Source organism: Lepisosteus oculatus, chromosome 2, assembly GCF_040954835.1.
Source record: "Lepisosteus oculatus isolate fLepOcu1 chromosome 2, fLepOcu1.hap2, whole genome shotgun sequence".
NCBI lineage: Eukaryota > Metazoa > Chordata > Actinopteri > Semionotiformes > Lepisosteidae > Lepisosteus > Lepisosteus oculatus.
This window is the reverse complement of record NC_090697.1, coordinates 69015950-69042874: the sequence shown is the minus strand read 5'-3', so window position 1 is coordinate 69042874 and position 26925 is coordinate 69015950. Positions and strand designations below refer to the sequence as shown.

General features: G+C 46.1%; 1 protein-coding gene across 2 annotated transcripts; it reads left to right on the top strand.

Moving 5' to 3' along the window:
• The first annotated feature begins 1531 nt into the window (after positions 1-1531).
• On the top strand, positions 1532-25808 carry mxd1 (MAX dimerization protein 1). Of its 2 annotated transcripts, none has more exons than XM_006625542.3 (6): positions 1532-2400; positions 3198-3297; positions 9882-9911; positions 20206-20320; positions 20936-21095; positions 22033-25808. In XM_006625542.3, exons 1-6 carry the CDS (start codon positions 2334-2336, stop codon positions 22233-22235), a joined length of 675 nt encoding a protein of 224 aa, XP_006625605.1. In that variant the 5' UTR covers positions 1532-2333; the 3' UTR covers positions 22236-25808. The 2 variants fall into 2 exon arrangements, with proteins under 2 accessions (XP_006625605.1, XP_015193593.1); XM_015338107.2 differs by lacking the exon at positions 1532-2400 and adding an exon at positions 2405-2489.
• The last annotated feature ends 1117 nt before the right edge of the window (positions 25809-26925 follow it).

The following is a 26925-nucleotide window of genomic DNA, read 5'->3' as shown; positions in this document are numbered from 1 at the left end:
CCTGCTTTTTATTTTGTTGTGCTCTAAACGTTTTTGAGATGACATTGGACATTGTGTACTACTAAAGACATCTGAAAACAAAATGATCAACCTTATAATGTCTGTTAAACTGATGCCTATTTAAAGTTGGCCTTCATTTTACAGGTTTTATCCCTAGCATTGAGTCCGCCATCTGTCCGTTTTCTAACTGCTTCATCAAATACAGGGTTGCGGGGTGCAGGGTACACCCCGGACGGTATGGACTCTAGGGTACAGAAAAATACATGGAAAGGCTGGGGTGTGAACATGAATCTGGCTTCTTGGTAAAGAACAGAGGGCCAATTTACCATCACTGATCACCTTTTCATTTTTATGATGTGCACTACCTTGATTATAGTATTTTAATTGTCCGTGAAAAACCGTACTGAGTTAAGCAACTAAGGACGGTCTTGACGCGCGTTTACAGACGCCTACACAAACGCACCTCGGGTTTTGCACAACCTGAGGTGGGAACAGAACACGGTTTCCGCCGGATTTCATACCCAGTGTGAAGCACGGTACTCCGGAGAACACCTGCTGTCTGCGGGGCTCAAGACAGGCCAGGAAAGGATTTGCTGTTGTAAGACGCAGATGGAGAATGTTAAAACATCCGTTGCGATAAAACGTCGTTTATCATGACATCCTTTTTAAATGTTATCGTCGTTTTTGCTTTCCTCGCTTAGTGATCAGAACATATTCAACCGTTTCGTAGGCTGCAGGTGTTATGTAATGACTTTTTTTTCATTAATATAGAGGAGGAGGAGTATTAAACTGGCTCTTCCTCCTGTATTACTAATCGTGAGAGGTTATTAATATAATGATTTGGGGGTATAATTTTTAAAATTTAATTTATAATTCCTCAAAGACGGTCACAGGGATCAGTGCATATGAACTAACTGCTGCATGATTATAATATACGTGTCCCTACTTTTCGGTATTAAACAAATTAATCATAAGAAAGACCGATGATACTTGCGATGCTGAATTTCTAACTGGTATGAGATTGTCACTATTGGAGATTTTTTATTTTATTCCTGAAAAGGTACAAAATGACCTCACTTCCGTATTACATCACCCTTAACTGGCTATGAGAAGCATGATTGGCTGTTACAGTGACTGAACGCGTGGAATCTCCCCGTTTCCACCAATAGCGTGTCGATGGGTGGATATCAATAAACAGGGACCAATCAAAACCTTGTAATCGCTAATGCGCATGGTAAAATAAGCACGTGAAAGGGGTGTGTAATTTTGATGGGAATTGCTGCGTTCCAAATAAGAAAGAGCAAGGTACGGACCAATCACACTAGATTTGTGAATGACAGGCAGGATAAACGGGCCAATAGGAGAACAACATAAAGACACTGAGCTCTGCAATCTAGAAACTGCAGACATTTTGGCTCTGATTAAGACCCTGTTTGTCCTTTGAGGAAAGGATACATCCGAGCCAAAATGGTGACATAAAGCTACCAGTTGCACAGCTCCAAGTTCAACGTTTCTTTGACAGCTTGTCAACAGCATAGGTTTTTGTACCTCAGTAAAACTGACATTCCGAGCGTCCAATTCAGAATCACCAGACTATAATCTTTTCCAATCGGAGTTGGCTTTTTAGGGCAGGACCTAGAAGGGGAGTCTGTTCGGTTGACGTTGGTAGTCGAGATTCTTTTTGGATTTTTTTTTTAAATAAACAAGCCGGTTTCTCGTCGCTGTCAGTCGGTGCAGCTCGAGCTGAGCGGTGAACGTCGATCAACAAAGAATATTTTAATTCAAAATCGGACCGATTATCATTTTTTAAAATATTCGTTTGGGATTTATTTTTTAAATCGCGAAAACGCTTTTATATTAAACGATCTAGATACTGCTATATTAATACAAATTGTTGTTGTTACTGTATAAAAACCTATTTTTCTAAAAAAACAACTTGCGACGTGAACAGTTTTTTTTCTTTTTTTAGCCTATTTATTAACAAATGAAGGAAACTTAACAGGAATTAAGATATTTTTTTAAAAGAAAACGCGAAGGATTGTATGGTATAATTCGGCTTCATTCTCAAGCCTTCATCTTCGAAGTATTACTACATTAATATACCGTGTCTGTTATTTATTTTTGACAAAATCCTTCCGTTTGACCCCGTTTTGAAGTGGAAAAAAAACGGCTTCCATCTTCGATCTTTTGTTGGGGTTACCTAGAAGAAGAAAATACTAGACCTCTTTGAAGGAAGAAAACAAGGAGAAATCTCGAAGTGTATAACGGCGCTGCTCGTGTATTTTAGCGTTTCTTACAAGGATTGTACGTTTTTACTGCTGTTATTGTTGAAAATGGCGGCTGTCGGAATGGTGCAGATGTTGATTGAAGCGGCTGAGTACCTTGAGCGCAGGGAGAGAGGTAAACACATCGTTTTTATTTGCTTTTTTTAAACTGTAAACATCGCCTCTCCTGCGAGCCTTATCTTCGCCAAATGACCATTACAGAAGGTAAAACCACGCAAAGAAATTCACGTTGACGTTGATTTTTGTCCCACACGAACACTAGAAGTTGCTGTTGTGTGCTGGTGTTTTGTTAGCATTAAAGAACAGAAATAGATTGTGTAAAGGAGTCGGAAAACAAACAGGAATAACAAATGCCGTGATGGTAAAATGTATTTACATTTCTTTTAATAACTCTTCTCATGCAAACCCACCCCCCCACAGTTGCTAGCAATTTTTTCACGTCCACGTTTGTCAAAACGATATGCATGAAAATGGAACAAATCCCGTTTTTGGTCCTGTTGGGACGTTACAATCACGCCAGCCCGGGGCTTGTTTTCAGCGCATCCCTTTACAAGGGTTTGTTTCTCTCGGTCATGTGTTGTGGTTTCAGCATCGGGTTTACTCGAGTTCAGATGACATCAGCCTGAATTGTGTGCTAGAGCTACAGCGAGCTGCCTGGCGGAACCGCCAAGTGTAGCCTCTACACAGCCCTGCGTTACATTAGCACCTCATTAAAATAAATAAATGTTGTTGCGAGGGAGATCGTATCTTCACCTCGCACTGAAGAGCTATCAGTGGTCTCTGGGTGAAAGATCTAATCTTCCACTTGTGAGACTGTCGATTGTTTTTAATTGTACGTTACGACGTGACTGTAATGACAGCTTTTTGCATTTACTCGGCTGATTTGTTTTTTTTCCCCTATATGTTTTCCAGAAGCAGAGCACGGTTACGCCTCCATGTTGCCCTACAGTAACAGCAAAGAAAGAGACAGCTTGAAAAGAAAGAATAAAACCAAGAAAAATTCCAGCAGCAGGTATATTCATATCCGCTGTGTGTTTAAATTGAGTTAACTTGTTGGCATTGTCTGCAGTATGTTCTAGGAACAAAAGTGTCTGTGTGTTGGGTCAAGTTGAAAATGAATAGTCACACCTGTATATCTCACATCTTCCCCCCTAATGGATAAAAAAGTGGGATTTAAACACGACAGGGAGCAGCTGATTTAATCGATCTGCGTTCTCACCGTCTCCATTAGAGACCAGCTAGTGAGAGAGTGTGACCGTCCAGTCCCCACCTAAACTACAGCTTCTACGTGTGAGACGAGCTGGTATAGGCGGACAGCCGAGATACTCTGCACCTTACACGTATTTACCGTGTGCTGGTTATATTTGTGTTGCGAGTGGGGGAAAATACGAATGTACTGTAGGAGGGGGGCAGGGGAATCAAATCATCGCTCTGATTTGGTAACGGGACATTTTTCGGCTAAAGATGTAATTGTTCCCAGCTGTACGTGATAACGCTATCAGCTGTGAGCGGCCACTTCTGCTCGGGTTTGACAGTTCTGTGGGGGGCGCCATCTTTGGAGCCGTGACGCGCCGACTGTGGCGGCTCGTTCCCCCTCATCAATCTCGCAGGCTCGCGACCCGCTCAGCCCGCGCTAACGTTTCCAACGCGACCAGGGTCTACATTACACTGGAGCTCAAACTCCGCGTGGTTTTCAGGTTCATGTAGTCGGAATTAAAATCGGCGTATTTAGAGAGGAGGGGGACGTTTTCGCTGTTATGAAGCATTAATTACCGTGAAATTCCAGGGAGGGATGCGTTTATTAGATTTCATAGCACGTTATTATGGGATTTTAATCGCAAGTGGACCTTCTACCGTTTGTCTCCCGTGTCTCCATCCTCATTAAAAATCTACTTTCGTTTAACTGTATTATCGCTATAAAATGTTGCCAATTAATGGCAATACTTTTGTTATGCGTTTCCTTGAGCGTATGGAAACCCTTTATTTTTTTCATGAGTTGGTAATGACAATCCTTTACCTTCAAATTACTGTGGATACAGTGCAAACCTCCTTACTGTAAGTCCAATGTGTTCAATCCTGCTCCTGCAGGGCTGGTGTGTTTGTGGGTTTTTTTTTTCCAGGACTGTTCTAACACGGCTGGTTACTGGCTTAACTGGACCATTTTAACAACCCCAAAAAACAGCAGTCACACCAGCCCACTGGAACCAGGACTGAGGTCCCCTGATTTCCATAGTGCTCTAATTGGTCACGACCCACAAATCTCAATTCACACCCCCCATCCTCTCCCTTGTCTGATGCTGCCAGCAGTGTTCCATAGCACCTGGACATAATAGGAAGACCTGCACAAGAGCACAAGTTTTCACCACACAAAGTTTAATTTCCCTGTAGGGAAGTTACTGATCGTGTGCAAACCTGTGAACATTCTTCGACATCTGCTGCTGACTAACATGTGACCGCCGGTGATGGGCTTTCATCACCATGTTGCCCTAACTTTGTGTATAAACTTTGTGGTATAAGAGAACAACTGTTGGTCCTTTTTTTATGCATACATTTCTGGTTTCTGGAACAACCCTGATCTCGGAGCTTTCATATGGACGTTTGTCACACAGTCTGACTCAGGCTTGAGGTCTGCAGCTGTGAATCTGTGGCGTCTGTGGTCAAACGGCATAGGTTTGACTGGTGCAATCTTCTTCACAATGCTGTTGGAATCCGTTTATTCACTTGGTAATCTTTATTATTATTAAAAGGCATTATCGGTGCAAAGGATGGGCAGAGAATTCATACGAAGGGTTGAAAATCAAATTGCCTTTAACGAGCGGTGCGTTTCATTCACACGCCTCACCTTGCGTGACTGCCCATTGTGTCGTTGAGGGTGGAGCACCAGTGAGGAATTAGTTGGTCAGCTTTGCCACATCATAAAATGCTGCTTCTACTTAGACAGTTCAGCGTGCAAGGCCAAAAATCTGATAAGAGCAATCCTGTCATAGCTGATGTGGAAAGGCAGGATATTGGCTCCATATGATCCTATAAAGACCCCCCCCCCAACACAAGGAACTGCTACAATTTTTGACTGTTTCCCTCACTCTCGGCATCGGAAAGTCTTCGCAATTGTCAGCCTGTTAGCACGCAAACAAAGAGGCACTCACGATGATCAAGAGTGATTGAATTTGAAACAACAGGAGACAAAATGATTAAATAGACTAGAGCTGTAAAGGAGGTAGGGACAAAGAAAAATCCTTCAAAAGTATAATGTTCTGTAATGTAATACGATGCAAATGATCCATCTGATACTCCTGGTTATTCCTCTGAATAGCATTGCATGCTTGCTGGTTTGGTAATGCACAACCCTGTGCCCGAATCATTCAATAAAATGCCATTTTAAACATTACATTTGTACACCACTGCTGCTAAAATTGATTTTTCTCTTACCAAAGCAACCAGTTGGAGAGTTTCAGAGAAGTGGCCCGGGTTAAATAGGATTACTGGAGAAATGGCTCAAGTCAAGGTGTTTGTGGAGAAACATCCCTGGGCAGTGTATTTGACCAAATCTGTCTGCATTTACCCAGAAATTGAAGACCCATAACTTAAGACACTGCACGCTTGTGTTGTAGGATTGCCGCTAAGCATGTAACTGTAGATAACAGGATATTTAAGCTAAATAGGGGTAAGTTATGGGTCACCTCTATTTATATCTAATCTTCTTGGTAAGAGGGAGCCTCAGTTATTCAAATAGTGGGTTTGGCCTATTTACTCTTCTGTACCCTATGACACTGCTATCTTGTCATTCTTTTGTGTGACTGTACATTCAAGCTGTTAAACGCAAGCATGAATAATACATTTCTCATTTAATTTCTAATATATTGAATATTAAAGTAGCAATTACCAATTTAAAAACGTGTCTTTCATTTTGCTCTTTGATGTTGGTGGTCTCATTCTCCATTATCTTTGTGACCAGAGAGTTGTAATAGTGGGGGATTTCTGAAAACGCACTTTCGGAATAAAACAGGATTGAAGTGTTACTTTCTCAGGCTGACGTAGCTGTGAATAGCAACCTGATTTTTAGAGACTAGGTCTCTAACAGGAAACGGAAATTGATTGAGCAGAGCTTCAATGAACTGGTGTCCCCTGTAGGGTGTAGTCCATCTTTGTACCCTGTTTGGGCAGGGCAAGCTTTTGGTTGCTGTGTCCCTTGCCAGGAATAATTGTCTCTCTTCCGCAAAAGTTCAACTGCTTCCGACAGTACTTAATGGCTCTGCTCTTTGCTGTGATGGTGTTGTTCACACCACAAGCTTCTCAGTTTGAAATGATGACCCATTTTCTTGCGTGTAACCTCTGGTTACACGCAGGTCACTGTCACCTTTATCTCAGGAGGGAGTACTAGTTCATGGGTTTGTTTTGTCTATAGCTGCCTCAGCCCTGGAAAGACGCCTCTTGAGTGATTACCCTACATGCCTTATCTTGCAGGCACAACAGTATTGCTTCACCTCTGTGACCAGCTGAAGCTAGTAACATTTTTATTCCAGGCTTCCAGCTGCCTAGGACAAATCGGAAAGAAAGTCAAATGTTGCTCGCTTCTCGGAGTCCTGGCCGATCAGAGTGTCACAGTGCAGAGGTTAGAGGAGCTGCCTGCATTCCTCCTGCAGCTCCTGATTTTCATCGGGATTTTCCAGCTTCCCTTGAGCTGCCCCCTCCCCCCTTGCTGTCCTCTCTCACAGGACAGGAAACGTACAGAGTCTCTCCCACCTGGGGAGTCACTGTGCAGATCAGGGACGTCTTCACTGCTCCACTTTCTGGGTAAAGGCTGTCCTCAGACATTTCTAACTTTCTTCACAATGAAGATATCAAAGAATGCTTTTCTACATTAAGCCTTTTTGTACCTGCTGCCCGAGTGCTTGTCTGTCAATTCACCATTTAAATGGTGAAATATCATAACAAGGTGCTTCTAAGTTCTGCTAAGACAGAACAGTGTGGAAAAACTGCTAATGAATGGGAGGAAGTGTGCACATTTTTTTAGGTTGTTTGCTACCGAATAACATCTCTTTCTCCAGTTAGAGTGAATGTCTGAGCTATCTGGGTAGTTATTCAGCAGCATTAACAGTCCGATACCACAGCAGGAGTGCAGCTGTGAACTTTATTAGGTGTATAGATATTCATATACTTCTACGTATTTGTCCAATGAAGTCCTGACAATGTTGTATGTTTCTTTTAGTCCATAGCACTATGCAAAAAACAAAAAAACCTACTGCAGATAGCATTATATGTGGGTGTTGAACATTGACGGATATTATCCATTGCCTAATCTCTGATACTCATTTTGGCCTCCCTTGCACACTGCGTTTGCTGTGCAGCGCTGTCAGTGTGGACAGGCCTGTATTCATCGTGATGCTCTACGTACGGCTTTTTCTCCCAAGGCCCAGGTCGCATGCACGCCTGCACTTTAAGCCAAGAGCTCTCCCTGTCTGCACTGCTCTGCCCTTCACCCCGGCTCCATGCCCCGTTTGGGTTTTCAATCCGAGCCTGAGCCTGAGCCGGGGGGGTGGATAAAGACGCCTGGCTATTTTAAGATGAGGTTGCCGGTGGCGATCCATCCCCATCCCTCCCCACTGGTATTCTGGCACATCCTAGCCGGGATGATTGACAATCATCGTCGAATGCGCTCTGATTTAATGAAAGCCGGGTTGGGTTTCAGGTGTGTATATTTAGGCACATGCCGTGTGTGAGCACGTGGGGACTGGTGGCACTTTCCCTGCTTCCTCGGATGTTGTCTTGGAGGCCTGCTTTACCACGTGCTGTGGGCTTCAGTGCTGCTGCAGTTTGTAACCGCCGTCGTTAATTAGCCCCAGTCGTGCACGTGGGTGAGCAGCACGCGATGGGTGCCCTCTGGTTCTGTAAGAGTAGCGGTGAGCTGAGAGAGGAGAAGCTTATTCCGGGCAGTGCTAGTTACTGGTGCAATCGCTGAGCTGCTCTGCAGTGGATTGGCGAGAAGCGCCTCACCGTGGGTCAGAATGCAGACGCTGGGTGATCTTTCCAAATTTTAAGCCACTTTTGTTACATCACGGTGGGGGGGGAAGGGGATGCTGGCTTTATTGAACCCCTCTGCTGCACGCTCTGAGAATGTTTGTCATGTGCATAGCGTAGAAACACTGAAGGACTTTTCTGTAAGTCCCAAAAATGAACGCAGAGGGTCCAGCCACTGTCCATTCCTCAGCTGTGCTGTTCCCCAGCTGCTGGTCAGTGATCCTCATCGTGCGTTTTGCCTCCAGCCGGGATCGTGTCATCTTGTCTGGGGTCAGGGGGCAGGAGCTGCAGGCTCACGGTGGGTGCAGGACGCCAAGGCAGGGTATTTTGGGAACTTGGGAAGCCTGAAGAGGGGTGGGGGTTGCTGAGCTGCAGCTCCAGTGCCTTTTCTATTCCAGCTTTACAGTTAAACCTTCTCCAGCCTGTTACACATTCCTCGCTTTAGCGTAACAGCATGGAGCAGGTCAAAAGCATGGAGCGGTGCTCTGGAGTGAAATTATTCAGGGTAGGGTGCGGAGGGCAACAGACTCAGATATTCAACCCAGACTTTCGCGATCCCAGATTGCAAAGCCATGTGATGCTGCAGACAGTCACTCGATGGACTTGCAGGCCACGCTTATAAGTAAACTAGCCCCACCGCTGTTAAATTACACCAGCCCTCAGTTGTTTGTTTTTGGTTACGGTTGCTAAGTTTACCTTCAGGCTTGCCTGGGGTTTATAGTGTCAGGATAAGATAGAGCCAAAGGAAATATCAGGCCTGTCTACTTGTAGTGCTCCTGTAATCCCTTCCATTGCTGCTTCAGTGCTATAAACTTTGGTTTTGATGAGGGCGTTGGTTTCAAAGCCAGTTGTTTCCATGCAGCCTGTGATGGGCCAGTCCTTTGAGTCTGACATGTTCCCTGAGGCAGCTGCCGGAGCCCACTCCTCTGCTAGTGAGTGAGCAGAAGGGCCCGCCTCCCGGGCACCGTGATTGGGTGGCTTTGCCCTGTTTGCAGATGGAGAGGCGAGGGATGATGTCATCTCCTCCACATGGCGCAGCTGGGCAATGCAGGTTCTTGTCTGAAACTGGGGAAACGGCATTGTCTGTGCACCCACAGTGGCTACCGAGCATTATGTTATTTCCTCTTTTCGGTTTTCAGCACCACAAATTCTGAGGCTGCCTGGTCTTTGCATGTAAAATGGCCTCTGAACTGGGTTTGCATAGAAGTTATGCCTGACACGCACGCGTCACCTCCTGGTTACATGTGATGCTTTACTGCAGTGTTTCTTAGCCAAGCTCATGTTTGCTGTTATGATGCCTCTTTTCATCATTAAAGAGAATAAGCAACGTTTGTGTGCTGATGATGGTCCCTCCAGCGATTTTCTTATGTTGTTTAACTAATTTATTGATTGCCTATGTCTCGAACATCTAATGGCAGTGTCTTGATAATGTCAGGGGGTACTTTTATAGCTTTTACCTAGCGTTTCAACGCCTGCCTTTTCCGTTATTGCAGTATTGAGTGAGAAATCACCGTTTTGAATTTGGACGACGGAGTTAATGTTAATTGTAATGTGTTTTCTTTTTTTTCCTTTCTGCAGGTCATCGCACAATGAAATGGAGAAGAACAGGTAAGGCCCACAGCCACTTCTTGCCAGGTGCCATCATTGTGCGTTTCTTTCCATCTCTCCTGAAACACATGAATAAATATGTGATCTGAGAGAAGCCCTGGTGCACTGCCTGGGGTGGTGAAGAGCTTTAGAAACGGAGGTATTTCTTCACTTGACGGCTGACCTAGTGCGTGGTTGATTTCGCAGTATCCTGCACACTTGTCCTTTCTGTAGAAATACTGTCTGTGCTGCAACAGTGAAGAATGAGTTTGATGTTCTTTGCCTCTGTCTTGGGCAATCTGGACCTGTGAACGATTACTCCTCAAGCAATTTAAAACAACATTAAGACAGTCCTGTCGGTAACCATAATAGAATACATTCTGCCACATTATTAGCTCTTTGCATCTTTGGAAAGACATTCGGAGATGTCAGCTTACAAGTTCCGTAGAAACCAATGCTGAATATAGCCAGAATACGGCTAGGCCCCTTCGACATCACCATGTGGGGTAAATGCCTTTCTAAGAGCACCATTCCTGGTTTTGCTTTAAGATCCAACTAGAAGGGCAGGTTTTTACAGAATATAACTTCTGAGCAAACCCGATGGATAAGTCTGCAATTCTGATGCTCATAGAGCAGAAACCAAATGAATGGTTCTGGCACTGAAAGGGTCCGTCTCAACTGGCGAATGCAGGTGGGTGGGAGGGAGTGGGTGTGTGTGTGTGTGTGTAGGCAGGCTGGAATAAACGGCATGTTCATTTATATTCCATTACGGAGAAACCTCAATGGGCACGCAAATGAATGGGTTGCGTGAAGTTTGCAGAGATGTGAAAAGGGGTTTCTTTGCTCCGATTGTAATAATAATGTATGCAAACTTTTCCTGTGACATCAATGTAGCTTTGCACTCACGTTTTGCATGGACAAAAGACTCCATGCACATCTCGGGAGCCAAGATATATTGTGTACAGTTGTGGAGGCTGGCTTTGAATAATGCATTGGAAAGAAAGCAATGGGGTGGCTGTCGAATGGGAAAGCTTCTATGGATTGTATAGATTTAATGAACTCCAGGCACACAATAAAAGGGCTGTCTTCATTTCACAGAAAGCTTATTTACCTAGGTTTGACGTTCAAGTGTTGCATACATTTCTGTTTTCTCAAAAGAGCTGTGATTACGGAGAGCTACAGTAATGGAATCCTTCTGGAAATTCCAGTTCTGTTTTCTTTTAATAATTGCAATATAATTGTCTGGAATGCAAACAGAACAAACATTTGGAAAGGTTTAAAGATTCTACATGGTAGCTAAATAGGTAATGAATATTCATTTCACTAATGAGCAGTGGCTAATTCTTATGTGGTTTGAGAACTATTGTATTAGGGCACACAATTAGCAAGGGTAGGGTTTAGGCAGTGTTGGCAACTATAACACTTAAATTGCAGCACAAGGGATGCTGTGATGAATTTCTGCATCTTCTGGGCGTGGGGATGGTAAACTCGTTCAGTTCCTCTTGACTTGCATGTGGCCTGAGACTGGAACTTGGGGCAGCCAGCGAGCAAACCCAGTGAACCCGCGCCAGAAGGCTTTTGTCTGCGCGCGCGGGGCTCTGTTGGAATTCTTTGAATTCCAGGGCAGCAGGATGGAATACGAAACCTAAACAACCGGTGTTGCCCACTCTCCCCGATTTCTGATAGGAGTGTGTGCAGGCCTCTGCCATGACAGATGTGATCCAGTGCAGAAGGGGAGAGGGAGCAGTCCTTCTGCTGTAAACTGAAGCGTGGTTTAAGTGGCGTTCTGAAAAGGAATTATTGAATCTCTGCTTAATGAGTCATGATGTTGTTCTTTTTTATTTAGCCTTCTGATCTGCTGTTGGCGTGTTTGTGAGAGTCATGTGTACGTTCTGCGGGGCAAGTCCTGCCCTTTCTTTTTCCTTAACAGGGAAGTGTTTAGTCTTGAGAGTTAATTACACTTACTGTAGGTCATTCTCTGCGTAGTCCCGGTTAACAGGGATCAGCGAAGGTCAGTGACTTGACCTTTTAAAGAAAGGAAACATACAGCATGTAGAGGCAGTTCACTGTTTTTGAGGTGGGGGCAGAAGGTAGGAACAGCTTGTTTTCAGCAAGTGAAGAAGCTAGTTTGTTTGCAAGGACTGACATCAAGGACCTGAAGAGGTGGAGTCCTGCAACTCCATGAGTTGACATTTTAAAATTTGACATTTTACTAATGTCAAATTAGCAGCCAGCAGCTGATCGCCCTGCAGCTCACAATTGGTAACCCGGTGAAGTTAAACAGGTGGGAGCCTGGCCAGTACCTGTATGGGAGACCTCTTGGGGGAAAAACTAAGGCTTCTGCTGGACTCCCTGTGACCAATAAAAAACTCAATAAAAAAAATCCCAGGGCGGTTCTTGAAAAGAGTAGGGGTGTAACCCTGGTGTCCTGGCCAACTTTCCCATTGGCCTTTACCCATCATGGCCTCCTAATAATCCCCGTCTTTGATGTGGTGTCATCACTCGTTCTCCTCCCCACTGAGAGCTGGTGTGTGGTGAGAGTACTGGCTCACTATGGCTGCCGTCACATTTTCCAGGTGGGGCGACACACTGGTGGTGGTAGAGGGGAGTCCCCATTACCTGTAAAGTGCTTTGGAGTGTCCAGAAAAGCACTATATAAGTGTAAGGATGATTAATATACGTTTTTATTTTCGAGTTCATGAAAACGCGTATTCACGCGTGGAGGTAGTCTTCAGAGCCGAAAGCCTTCACTCTACAAAATCTAACGTGGTCAGATGTAGCGAATGAAGAGCCGATCTGGTGTTACTGCAGGTCCCAGCTGTAACTGTCCAGGCGGCAGTCAGGTCCCAGTGCCTTCGCTGCCCCTCGGCTTTGTGAATGGTCCTCTGTTCACACTCCTCACAGTTTCTAGACTCTTGCTCTTCTGTAGCGAGTGGAGGAAGAATGACCTGTGGGTTAAACAACTGCTTGGTCTGCCCCTTTCAGAACTATTCTTTCTCTCTTCTTGCTAAAATTGTGAGAGTTTAAGAAACTAGTTTTGGCTGTATGTCAGCTGAAAGCGAGTGTTTTACATCGCCAGTATTTAAGGAAACAACGCATAGAGTAAAGACACCTCTCTGGCCAGTTTTAAATTGGATCTACGGCTGTGTATTTACAACAAAAAAAAAAGCTCAATGCTTCTAAGCTGTGATAACTGGCTAAATGTCCTATCAATTTAGTTTTTCAACCGGCAGCCCTCTTGCAAGCTTTAAACTGTGGCCATTTTTATCGGTGTCTGCTATTGTTCCTGCCAGAACACACATCTGCCACCCAGCTGCGTGCGGAGCAGCGTTCATGCGCGGTGAAACGGTTTCAGTGGCACCTCGTCGGTACTCATTTCGTGCTCCAGCCGGCAGAGGGACCCTGGTCCGGCTGCAGCGCTGCTCGGCTCTGTCCTGTCCGGGCCCTGGCTCCTGTCGGCGGAGACTGCCCGAAGACTGGTGTCCTGGCATGACAGACGTGTACCGGAATGACAGTGCGATTGCGTTAGATTGCTCTGGCGGGGCAGAGGTGGGCAGACTGCCTGCCCTCTACGTTTCTTGCGTGCTGTGAGCAGCCCTCTCTCCTGCTATCACTCCTGACAGGCGAAACTAATGGGCCAGGTCAGAGGTCACATGCAGAGTAGTGCTTGTGATTTTGTTTTTGTCTTGTTCTGTCGGGGAATTAACCTCTTTTTTTTATGTTCTCGTTGTTCTGTAAAAAAACAGATGGGTTAATGGATGGGAATCTGAGTCACTAAAGATTAAAGTACTGATGTGTCTTTAAGGGGCACTCCTCTCGCACTGTGCATGTCTGGGTGTACTTTCACCCTGGGGTACAGAGCTGTCATTCTGGGGCAGGAGGGCCAAGTTTCTCCAGTACCACCGTCTCCACAGGAATGCACAGGACGCCTCATGATCTCTCCGGCTCAACTTCATCCTGTTTGATCCCATCAGTGCCCTGACTGGTGTTCCACCTGCTCCTTCACCCTTTCCTTACAGAAGCTGGATTTGTTTTTTTTTTCCACCCCATCAGCCACGATTAACTGAGGGCCATAGGACTCTTTCTTTTGAGTTTTATCTGAGCTCTGAGTGATTTAATTGAAAGACGTGTTTGCTTAAACAAACTTATCTTTCCCTGCAACTTTCTATTGGCGTACTTAAGTTCTGCGTGATCAAGACTGGAAGACAAACTGATGAGCAATAAACCTATGGAGGTCTAGCTCTCCCCTGCACAGTAGATGGGTCCCTTTGTGCTCTGTCAGGTGTGGCTCCTGCCTCTTCCCTCTAATCACTTATTGAGTAAGCTGCACATGCAACAACCCCTCACTGACATCCTCTCCCTTTATCAGAGTTTCCCCTTTTCTGGATAATAGCGGTTATCTCCTTACCGCTTTGCGTGCAGTCTTGTCAGCTCTTGTTCACGTTCAGGGAAACATTTGCCGTCCTAGGTAAAGTTGGGGGAAGTATTTCCATACTAAAGCCTGTGCTCTCGAAAGTGTTAAAATGGGTGTTGTGACCCATTTTAACACTTAGCACACATCTGGTTCTTGTGCACCTTCAATGAGACCAATATCAAAGATAAACCGCCATAAATTATCTTGCCCTGCAACTGGCAGCCCACTGAAGCCCAGTAGGTGTGAGCCTGGTCCGTACCTGGGTCGGAGACCTCCTGGAAAATCTAAGGTTGCTGCTGGAGGAGGTGTTAATGGGACCAGTAGGGAGTGTGGTCTGTTTGCTCCAGTGTAGTGATGAGGACATTATCATGTAAAAAAGGTGCCGTTGTTCAGATGAGATGTTAAAGACAGGTCCTGACTGTCCATTGTTATTAAAAATCCCAGGGCATTTCTCAAAAAGAGTATAACCCCGGAATCCTGGTCATGTTCCCCCCCCGGCCTTTATCAATCATGGTCTTCTTATAATCCCCATGTCTGAACTGGCTTCATCACTCTGCTCTCCTCCCCACTGATAGCTGGTATGTGGTGAGCATACTGGGGCACTATGGCTGCTGTCGCATCATCCAGATGGGGCTGCCCATTACCTGTAAATTGCTTTGTAAGTGTAAGAAAGTAATAATAAATTATTAAAGCCTACACTGTAACCTGCTTTGGAGTAGTGCAATCGCACTGCATTGCTATGGAGGGTAGAAAAACACCTTAAAAAGTACGTTTGATGCAAAACAGTAGATATGGAATCTGTAATGAGGACATGAATCTCTGAGCTCCTGCCTCTGCATCAAAACAGAAATAATGGATGTTCTTCAAAATTGTAATCTTAAAGGCTCTTTTCTCAAAGCTGAGAAATTAGGCAAAAATAAATAATGCCAGAGATTTCCTCCTCTTTCTAGGTTGTGAGGCTTGTGGTGTCCAGCCAGCATGGGGAGACTGCTCCAGGCTGTGCCGTCTTAATGCAGGGCAGGGCAGGGCAGGCCCAGGTGAATGTCTTAAGGGATGCAGATTCTAGGGATGATGTCTGAGTTTCAGGGTCACCATATGTCAGGGATTTATCAGCATGGGGTCTGTCTGGCTGCCAGAGCGTGCCTGGGAGCACTGCGGAGAGGGGGGCAGATCTCCTGCCTTCGGATTTTTAAGACTCCGGTTTGGGCGTTGCAAAGAAGGAGAGAACAAAACAAATCTTGCTTTAATTAGTCTGTATTCGTCCTAAGACACGATATCCGATATTCTCTTTCTTCCTCCTGGCCGGTCAGTAGTAGGAGCAGGGGGGAGTTGGCCTGTTTGTTGGGATGTGTATGATCATACTCCACAGCCTTCTGTACCCACACCCCAGACCCCACTCCTCAACGCTGCCAGCGTGGGAACTGAACAGACTCGAACTCCTTGCCCCGGCATTTCGCAAAAATCATTTGGGACCCCCGAATCTCCAGCACCCTTGAATAGGCCAAAAATGTGAAGGAGGGATTTTCAAGTCCTGGCTAAACTCCGTTGCTGTTTGTTGGTTAATCTGTTATCAAAAATATTACTCCTGCACATCCTTTTCCATGCTCTTCCTTTTCTCAGTGCGGTTTAAATGCAGCAGTGGAGATCTGATCTCCGCTGTGCTATAGGGCCTTGATTTATTGCATCACTTTTTTTTTTTGCCATTTCCTCTCGCATGTCCCAGTGCAACGCAGCCGGGCGCAGAGCACACCTGCAGCAGGGGAAGTGGGCCGGGCAGGTAGCGCGTGGGAGACGAGGCGTGGCAAGGGCTCGCAGGGATCGGGGGCCTGGCTCATTAGCAATGATCCGTCTGCAGGATTAGAAGAGAGCAGTCATTACAAAGCCACACGCATGTGCCCCAAACGAGAAGAACCTGCTGTTGCAGATTAGAACAGAGCGGGCATTAGACGGCCACACACACACACACACACACACACACACGAGACTAACCTGCTGTTTGTCTGGGCTGGTGGGAGGCGTTGTCAGGAAACGGGCAGTGATTTGGCGTGGCCTGCCATTGCAGGAGAGTTCTGGTTGTGGCTCAGGACAAGCCTGGATTCAAAACCTCTGCTTTCCCCATCCCCCACCATTTGTGAATTAAAAAGCCCAGAACTTGAAGTGTCTATCACACCAACAGCTTCCACCGAGTTCCAAAGTTGTTTTGCGAGTGGCAGTGCGGATTTAATCCGGTGTTAGTGTGATGAGGGTGGCAGGTGAGGAATTGCCGGCCGACTTCTGCTGCTGCGTCTTGTTGTCTGTCGGCGCTCTGCTGCAGACCACGGGCGGGTGGTTGGGCAGTGTTTTTAAAATAAGGAGAGGGGGATTTGCTGACTGGGCTCTGCAGCTCAGACTCCGAGCACAGATACGCCTTGAATCACTAACAGATTCCCTCATCTTCCATTTTTTCACCTAAAAAAAAAAAAGCACAGCTCTGAGTTCACGAGCAGCACCTGCGCACACATGGTCTCTGCCAGCTCTCGGCAGAGCCAGGAGGCTTTTCAGGCGGGCACTGCCACACTGGCCCGGCTCCACGTCAAGCTGGAGGAGAGTGGGAGAACTGGGCATCTCTCAGACACGGGACACCAACACCCACCTTTCCCTGCCTGCTCCCCCGCTTCCCAAATAAAGCCCATTCTCAATAAACCGTCGTCCCCAGTCTGAATAGACCCGCGGAGGTGAAAGAGGCAGAGGTGCAGACGCAGGCTGGCTCTGGTGTCGTTTGTGACTTTCACAGAGATCCTTACACTTTTAAAAATAGAACATTCCCATTTCAGAAGACCAGCTGGCATTAAGGCCGTGCAGCCTGAAAGGGCTTTAAGTGTTAGTGCTGGCCCGCACTGGGCTTGCCCGTTGTCTCCTGTGGTGGAGAGCTGACGCCCGTGTTGGAACGAGAGATCGTCCTAGCTAAGGGTGGAGGGGGGGGGGGAGATGTCTGGCTGACGTGAAAGGGGGTTTCGCTTGCGCTGTTGTCCTGAGAGATCATTCACAGCCACCCAGCAGAAGAGGAAAGGAGTAAAGTTCTCTTCTTCTAGTCACGGAAGAAGTGGTTTCCCAAGGAAGTCTTGTTACCTGCCTACACACTTCACACTTCACACTTCACACTTTCAAGAATAATTGTGGCTGGCCATAAAGGTTACTTCTGAGATTGTGGTGGGCCTGCTCCTTTTCCCTTGCCTTTAGTTCTAGAACACTTTTATATGATTCGCTTACCAAACTGAGCTTTGCAGTAGATCAAGGAAAGATTAAGCAGTGGCTTAAAACATCATCTGTTAGCCTGAGAATCAGCCACCTGGCAGACAGGACAGGCACACACCTCACGCCAGGCAAAAGATGGGGCTTCTCTGGAATTTGAATGTGGAAGGAAACTTCAGCACCTAGAGAAGCCTATGGTAGCATGTGGGGAACATGCAGACTCCACACAGAAGGTACCCAGCCTGGAAGCAGACTTAGGACATGAAAGAGGAAGCAGTGCTTACTATCTCACCACTGCGCTGCCCGTTAAAATAATAGGGAAAAGAAGCCTTGGTTGTGTGATGAGCCTGGAGTTATTTTTAAATATCATCTGGTGTTGTTCTCCATTAATCTACAGAAGTAGCTGTTCTGCCATTTTCTACACACCATTAGCACAGTCTGTGTGATGCTAGGCAGTAGGGGTGTTGAAACCATCTCTCTCCTGTTGGCGTGCGTGATGGCTTTCTTAGTGTACGAATCGGAAACATTTCGTCTCGATACTTTTTCACTCGTCATTCCAGAATATGTGGTGATAAAAGGAATAAAGCTCACTCTTGGCAGCATCCATGTTAAATGTCCTTAAATAATTATCACTGCTGTATTCATCAACCTGCAATTTTCCTGACTGCATGCTTAAAACTAGTCCATCTATTCATACACAATAACCACAAATGTAATTGTCCAAAAAAAAAACACTGGCAGACATCTGTTTAGTTAATTGAAATTATTTAATGTAATAACCATGTCCCTCTGTCTTAATTACTGAGAACTTAAAATACGCTTATAGTGCCTGTACAGGTCTTACTGTAGTTCTGATTACGTGAATTATATTGCATTTGTATAGTTAAGCAATGCAAAGATCTCTTTCGGGAATCCTATTTTGACGATTACTGGAAAGGTACTGACTTCTGTTCTGTTTCCTTTATCTGGTCTTCCCGTCTTGTGACCTACCCTTTGATCAAAGCCCTAGCCTCACCTGTATGACGCGCTTGACTCATTCCTCTGTCTCGCACACGAACCAGCAGGCACGCACACACAGACAGTACACACACCCACATGGCCTGACACAAGCAACAGGGAATCGTATCTCCACTGCGCCCACAGCAGATGAAACCGTCCTGAGCGCTCTTATGTAAGAAGGGATCATGTGGCAGGTGACCTCCAGTGACTGGAGCAGCTGTGAAAAGTGTCAGTAGGAAGAGTCCCAGTGCACAGAGAGGAATGAAGGCTGCCTGGGGCTCACGTACAGTATAGGAGAACTGCATGTGCCTCTCAATAGCGTTCCACCTTTTGGTGCTGTTAGAAAGGGAGGCTGTTGCGAAGTGATGGGTTATTTAAGACAGTCTGTCCTGAAGTGGTCTGATGGAAGTTGGGCACTTCTGCCCAGGTTTGGTCAGGCAGAGCTGCACGGGCAGCTGTATGATCTGATCTCCTAAAGATGCGTGCACTGGCTGGAACAGAGGCTAGCTGATCAGCCTCACCATTGGGGGTTAGCACTGTTGTCCTTGTCCTGAGTTTTTTTTTTTAAGAAGACAATGGAAATTATAAATTAGTATAATCTAAGATTCAGAGTGTTGAATGAGTTACTCGGCCATGCCTACAGCCCTATTTTGCAAAGTTTACTTACCCAGACATCTTTTTCCAATTCCAATGAATTGCAGTATCGCCTTTTGCACGGACGTTTGGATGTTTGTAGCGGCGTTATTCTCTTTTCAAGATTTTTTTTTTTCCATTTTTTTACACTTTCATAATGGCTATGGCCACAGAAATGTTAGTAAGCTCTGGTTTGTCCATACTTGAAATGCTTTGGTCATGCGTACAATGAAATTGAGTCACGTACAGCACCTGTTGAGTCACGTAAGCATGTCTTCCTCAAAGAGATACTACAGTGCAGAGATAAGTGACAGCATGTTTTAGTTGAGGCAGTGTGGGTCGGAAAATATTATGAAAATGTAAGGCCATGACATGTCTGTCCCTGCACATTGATTTTCATCTTCTCCATTTGGCAGAAGCAGAGGAGACCCAGTCATGTGAAATTGTCATGACATTGAGCAATAGTTGATAGGGGTCACTTGAAAATGTCGTCCTGAAGCGTGGTTTCATTGTGCCAGAATACACAGTGGATCGCAGGACACCTCTATCCTCAGTGCCCCTGGAGAAGTATGGGTTGTAATGGTAAAATCAAATGGAGAACTGGGTGTTTATGAGTAAAGAGTATCGAAAGTAGAAGTGTAACTTGGCAAATTAAGGCAAAAGTAAAAAATACTGTTTTTTTTTTCCCCATCTTCAGAAAGGTCCTGTTGCTTTCCAGTCACGGGGATTCTCCACAGGGGCCAAGAGAAGTGTATATAGAAATGTTCGGGCACTGCATTCAAAATATTCATTAGTGTACATCATTGCCATTTACTGCCAATAAAATAATGAAGTTTCTGGAAAGAGACGACACCTAAAAAAAATGGATGTGGAGGAAAGTCTAGGGACAGTAAGCAAATGTGTCATGAGTGCTGAAGGGTTGTCAAGTGTCAGGCAAGCTCGTAAAAAAAGCCCCATGGCATTTAATTTTAGTAACACTCTGAAAGGCATGCCTTGAAGTGTGTCGTTATATATTTCTGTTTTTTCCTTCTATTTCAGACGGGCCCATTTACGATTGTGTTTGGAGCGCTTGAAATCCCTAGTTCCCCTGGGACCAGACTCCAACAGGCACACCACCCTGAGTTTACTGATGAAAGCAAAAGTGCACATCAAGGTAAGAGCACGGTCCCCTCTGGTTAGTGCCACGGGGTGTCAGGGCCACTTTCAGCCTAACTCCTCCAGCACCTCCGTGCGGTGGGCATGTGTGTGACCAGCAGGGGGCGTGTGCGTGTGCAGAGGGCTGGTGTGTGACCAGCAGGGGGCGTGTGCGTGTGCAGAGGGCAGGTGTGTGACCAGCAGGGGGCAGGTGTGTGACCGGCGGGGTCTTCGCGTGTGCAGAGGGCAGGTGTGTGACCAGCAGGGGGCGCCGTGTGTGACCAGCAGGCTCTGTGCGTGTGCAAGGGGCAGGAGTGTGACCAGCAGGCTCTGTGAGTGTGCAGGGGGCAGGAGTGTGACCAGCAGGGGGCAGGTGTGTGACCAGCGGGGTCTGCGCGTGTGCAGGGGGCAGGAGTGTGACCAGCAGGGGGCGTGTGTGTGCAGAGGGCTGGTGTGTGACCAGCGGGGGGCGTGTGCGTGTGCAGAGGGCTGGTGTGTGTGACCAGCAGGGGAGCATGTGCGTGTGCAGGGGGCAGGTGTGTGACCAGCAGGGGGCAGGAGTGTGACCAGCAGGGGGCGTGTCCGTACAGAGGGCAGACGTCTGACCAGCGGGGGGGGGTGGCGCCTGTTGCAGAAGCTAGAGGAGAGCGAGAGGCGGGCACAGCACCAGATCGACCAGCTGCAGCGCGAGCAGCGGCACCTGAGGCGGCGGCTGGAGCAGCTGGGCGTGGAGCGGATACGCATGGACAGCGTGGGCTCCACCATGTCCTCCGAGAAATCGGACTCGGATCAGGGTGAGCAGACCGGCCGCGGCGCACTGGCAGCGCCACTCTGTTTCCCACCCTTCTGAAACTGACGTGCCGTGAGGGGGGAAACAAGACCCCAAAACAAAGATTGAAGGAAGATGCCATTGGGTTTGTACTGAAAGAAACCTGCTTTGTGAGGGCACCTTCACTGGTCTTCACGACCCCTGGTTCTCGGGAGTCACTGTCCCTGTACGCAGGCAGCTGCCCTGAGAGCTGTACAGCTATTCTGTTCTCCCATCATCCCTTCTGTCTTCACCACTGGAAACGTTTCACCTGCTTCTCTGCAGTACCCCCACCCCCACAGAGACACATGCAGAGTCCTGCAGAGTTATGACATTTTACGTAAGTTTCTCCTATGAGGTTGTATTATTATAATAGTTCTAGTGACCTTACACCCTATATTTCTTTTATATGAACCTTAAAGGGATATTTCCACAGGGTGGCGCAGTGGTTAGCATTGGTTCGTCCCGGGCACTGGGGTCCTGGGTGCAGTTCCAGGCCCTGGGTGCTGTCTGTGTGGAGTTTGAATGTTCTCCCTGTGTTGGTGTGGGTTTCCTCCCGGGTCTCCGGTTTCCTCCCACAATCCAAAGGCATATTAATGGGTTGATTGGCTTCTGGGAAAATTGGGTGTCTATGTGTGCCCTGCGAGACTGGCATCCTGTCCAGGGTGAATCCTTCCTTGTGACCGTTACTTGCTGGACTAGGCTCTAGCCCCCTAGTGACCCTGTATCGGATAGTGTTTGGAAAATGGATGGATGGGATTGGTATTTGCACAGTAGCCGTCACAACTGGAAGCATGTGCCTTTTGAGTGGGGGCTGGCATTTTGTCCTTTCTTGGCTGCAGGGAGCGGTAAACAACCAACACAGGCATTCGTCCTGTCTGTGCGTGGGGCGCGGCGCCCTGATTGTGTGTGTTGTCTTCCAGAGGAGATTGACGTGGACGTTGAAGGCACAGACTACCTGATGGGGGACCTGGAGTGGAGCAACAGCAGCGTCAGTGACTCTGACGAGCGGGGCAGCCTGCGCAGCAGCTGCAGTGACGAGGGCTACTCCAGCGCCAGCCTGCGCAGACTCAAAGTGCAGCAGCTCTCGGCTGCGCACACCAAGACCCTGGGCTGCAGCCTATAAGAGCAGGAGCCCCGCCCCCCACCCCCAGCAGCTGCCGCCTCGCCCGGTCCAATCAGAAACAGTCACGCCTGACCCGTGAGCCCGCCCACTCCGTTGAATCCAGCCCACGTGATCTGCAGTCAGACCTGGCCCGCGCCCATCTGTTCTTCGCCGTCCTGCACCTAGGCCCCCTCCGCCCTCGCTCTGCTTCGTCTGGTCCCAGTCGGATGCAAGAACTCACCCGCCTGGGTGGGCTTCTGCCCTCAAGCCCGCCGTGATCCACCCCCACCCCCCAACACGAGTCCAATCTGGTCCAACCAACTCCAGCTGCGCCTCTGCCTAACCCTCTCTGGCACCCTGTCCCGCCACACTGAGCCTTCCAGTCTTTGAGGATGTGGCCCCCAGCCAGCTCCTGTCCCAAAGCTGCGTGAGGACAGTGATTATCTGAAGACATTTGCACTTGGGGATGGGGATGTGGTTTTTTTTAAACTGCAGCTAGTGCAAAATCCAGTGTAAGTTTATTTGATTTTTTTTTTTTTGCCTCGGGTTTCTCCCTGTGCTCCCGTCAGCTTCTCCACTGGGTTTCGATGTATTTTGCCACAGAAGGATGGGCCCATGTAGGCCCTGCAGCTGTGCTGGTATTGTTCTGACTGCTGTCATTGTCTGGACACACAGAGATTGAAGAGAGAGGTCAAGTCAGTCATTTATACAGCTGCGGCTGTGGATGCCTCCCTTTCCAATAGAACTTTTGTGGTTTAAAAAAAAACAACCAAACCACAGTAGGTCATGGGTTTTCGTCTTATGTCCATTTCTTACACGTTATTAGACCAATGCCTGCCGTTTTAAATTTTATGATAGTGAAAATAATGAAAAACCGTTGTTGAAAACTGAAGAACAATGTGCAGCATGAGATTGTGAGGGGGTGTGTTGGGTTGGGGGGTGCATTCTTCCACTGTCCCCCTGCGCCTCTCTCTGGTGACAGTCCACAAGCCTCAGTGTACTGTCTGAGCCTAAATCTTTCTTGGCAGGAATTGCAGATAACCTATATATAGTAGGAAAAAAAAAGAAGGGAAGACTAACCTAACTAAATAAAAGCACATTCCATTTGAAGCGACATGGACGCACTTAATGCAGGTGAAAGGTGTGTTAGTAGTTCCCGAAGTGGGTGCTTGCTTTTCTACGTCCGTCTTGACCTGGTCTCTGGCGCGGGACCCGGGTTCTTGCGCTTGTGCAATAATGTTGAATCGGTCCCTCTCCACGTCTCCCCTCACGGCGGGAGTCCCGGCCGCCGTAGCGCTGCGTCGCCGCTTGTGGAGCGCCTGAGGGAGAGGCCCGCCGGCCGCTCCGAGCCCGGGCAAGACGCAGGCGGCCGGTGTGTCTCTCAAGACGCCCGTTTAAAACCAAGTTCCCGTTCAGGAACGGCGCTTGAACCCCCCAGTGCGAGGGCGTTAGCCGTCTGAGAGGAGGAAAAAAAAAAAGACTTCATTTCTTTCCATCCGGCGCCTCGATTCGAACCTCACTGTTGGGAGTGACGAAAAAAAAAAACACTTTCCTCGCGTATAACATTAGTGCACAGGGACACTGCTCAGTGTCCGTTATTTAATAGAAAACTATTTTATTATTTCAGCAAAATGTAGCAGTTTTATGTAAATATCTTACAAAATATCTATATAAAATATTTATATATCTAAAATACTAAAAAAAATATTTAACTATATTTAGAAGGTTGCTTATTGCTTACTTGCCGTTTTTGACTTTTCTGAAATTGCGGAGTAAATAGTTCAAGCATTATTATTTAGCATTAGCTTTAAAAAGGGTAGTATGTAGTATCTTGTCTTTGCAGTTGTAACGCCGATTGTTTCCGAAAGTACCAAGGGTTTAATGTGTTTATCTTAGTTGCTGTTGATTCATGAAGGAGATAACTGTAATGCGTTTTGCTTTTAAAAACCCTTTTCCTGTGGCAGAAAGTTTCGAATAAATTGTAGTAGTTAAAGCATTTGTTAAAAGGGCATGGCCTTGCTTTTTAAATGTTGGTCTATTTTTATAACTTCAAGCCTTTAGAAGATGGCTAGCTACCTACCTCCTTTCCACATGAGTTCCCTTGCAGCATGCTTCCATAGGAGTCTGGAGCGACTGCGCTCTAGGGTTTTGGGGGAGTTGAAAATCCCCGAATCTGGACAAATTGTAAAGCTGGTGAAGCATGGGGAAACTGCATCTTCTACCAATTGGTTCATTCACATTTAAAAAAAAAATCTACATGTGGACGAAAATGTATTACAGTATGTAAGTGGAAGCAATAACAGGGATGATGTGGCTTTTACAAAGCTGGCTCGAATAGGCAGTGTTATAGTTGAGCTCTCTGCTCCATTACTACCGATTCTACTGCAGACACGACTAGGATACCTAGGAGGCAACTTCCGTGAAACAGGATTCTTCATTACATGGTGTGCTGCTAATTGTTTTAAAACCGAAAGTCCCAGGACAGAAAAAAAAGAATCCTATTTTATTTTTCCAGGTTTATGGACTGGTTTGTCCCAGTAAATACTTTTGCACTTAAGAGCCTAGTTCCTTGCACGGGCTCTGGGATCTTCCACGCTTCCAGTAGTTTTTCCAGCCTTGGGCTTTCTTGCTACTCCGAGTGGCTGTCATCAGAGGGAGGCGAAGGCCGGAAGAGTGCGGGCTGGGGTGGGAGAGGGGTGGTTTTGTTAAAACAGCTGTTTGTACAGTTCCGTTTCTTTTTATCTTTCAGTAAGAGTGCAGAAAAAGTCCACTTTCTGAAACCTCACTCTAAAGCACTACAGCTTGCCAACCTGCCACTCCTTTCCCGAGTCATAATTGGACTCTAATTATTGTTGGTCCGGTGCCCAGCGGACCCAGTATTTTAACTGGTCAGCACTCTTGCAGATCTCGCCGTCTTTCCGGGTGTAAAATTCAACACCGTTCACAGTGCTGGGGAAAGAGAACAGGGCTGTCAAGTGTATGTCCATGCTGGATTATAATGTCTTTACTTCTCATTTCTGAATAGGTGTCTATATAGACCTTGGTGCTTTAACATCTGCACAGCAGCAGGTGTGGTTATTAAGAACAAGACAGCTATTTCAAATACAGTTGCACAAATCAGTATGCTGTCGTGCTACATCTTACCGATGGCAGAACGATTCGTTTTTGTTCCATGTTATTCTTTAAGGAGAGGGAACAGCCTTAAACAAAATCACACAAACACGGAGGTCTGTTTAAACTCGTCCCTTTAATCCTGGGTTTTTTTGTGTGTGTTCCTGTTGCAGCTCTCTGTGCCTTTTTGAGTTCTCCATTTTTTTCTGTTCAGATTTTGCTCCCCCGCACCTCACATGCAACACCACACACGTGTGCAGAAACGGGCGTAGAAGTCTTCACACCCTCTTGTGTTCAAGCAGATACTCTTCTCAAAAAGGTTGAATGAGGTTAATTGTCGACGTGGATGTTTTTGTGCACTGATTTTTAGAGCTGGGAAGTTGACTTTAAAAAAAAAAAGAACAAAGCATTTTTTCTGTGAAAACGTGGAGCAGTAATTTATATTTGCCAGTAAAAATGAATAAATAAACTTGTTTACCTACATTTTTCTTGGTCTTGATTATAAAATGACTGCAGAACTGCCAGTTTTGCAACACTGTTCAGCTACAAGGCTACAGTCATGTTACATACAAGATGTCACACAGATGCAAAAAAAATAAATCGGAACACTTCACACCTGGTATGAACCCACAGTACAATTCTCCCTCAACAGAATCCGAATGTGATATCTTTTATCATCTTTAAAAATTAACGTACCATTCAGATGCATACACTTCATTGTAAACATTCCAGGTTCATTCAACTTGCACTAACTATAGAATCCTGTATATAAAACCATTATGTGTTTGAACATGCAGTAAATATCAGGTCATCTCAATTAAGACTGCATTGAGTTACATTTTTACTGGAGTTAAAATCTGTACTGTTAATTGTTTTGAAGAGAGGAGTATGTGAACTCTGCTAATTTAAAGAAGTGGTTTTGGAACTGTAATTACTATTACTGATTCCAAAATAGAGCAGGGAGGCCAGATCAACATTGATGCTGACCGATCACGGTCAAGGACAGTAATAGTATAATTTGCACCTGGGTTGAAAACCTGACAGGATGCAGAAAGGAGAAACTGCTTCAGTATGAGACCTGGGAACAAAGTTCAGTTTCACCAGAAAGCAGTTACCATTTGATACCACCGATGTAAAATCCATGACATCCATTTTGTGTTATTTGGACATATTTAGACTTTTTACAAATTTTCTGAAAGTTTCCTCAAATTTTGAGTACATCTCTTGAGAACATTTCGACCATTTTGGAGTCTGTATTAACACTGATGTTTGAAAGAGCTATTTTAAGATGTTTCTTGGTTTCTGTCATTTTATGTGTGACAGATGTCTGTTTACAGTAAAGCACTTTCTTTAATTCTCAGCTGTGTCATCCACATTACAGAGACAGGTTGTGGCATACGAATGCATTAAAAATGGTCTTCGCAAGTCTTTTTCTTGGCTATTGTGTCTGGTATTGAAAGAGGATAGAGGAATGTCTTACATATTTTTCCCATAAAGCAGTTTCATCATAAGCTTAAAAATCCAGTCTCTCCACAATAAAGAGATTTCTATATGGTCTCGTCTTATTTGTCGTAAGTCGAAGTTTTTTTAGGACAGACGA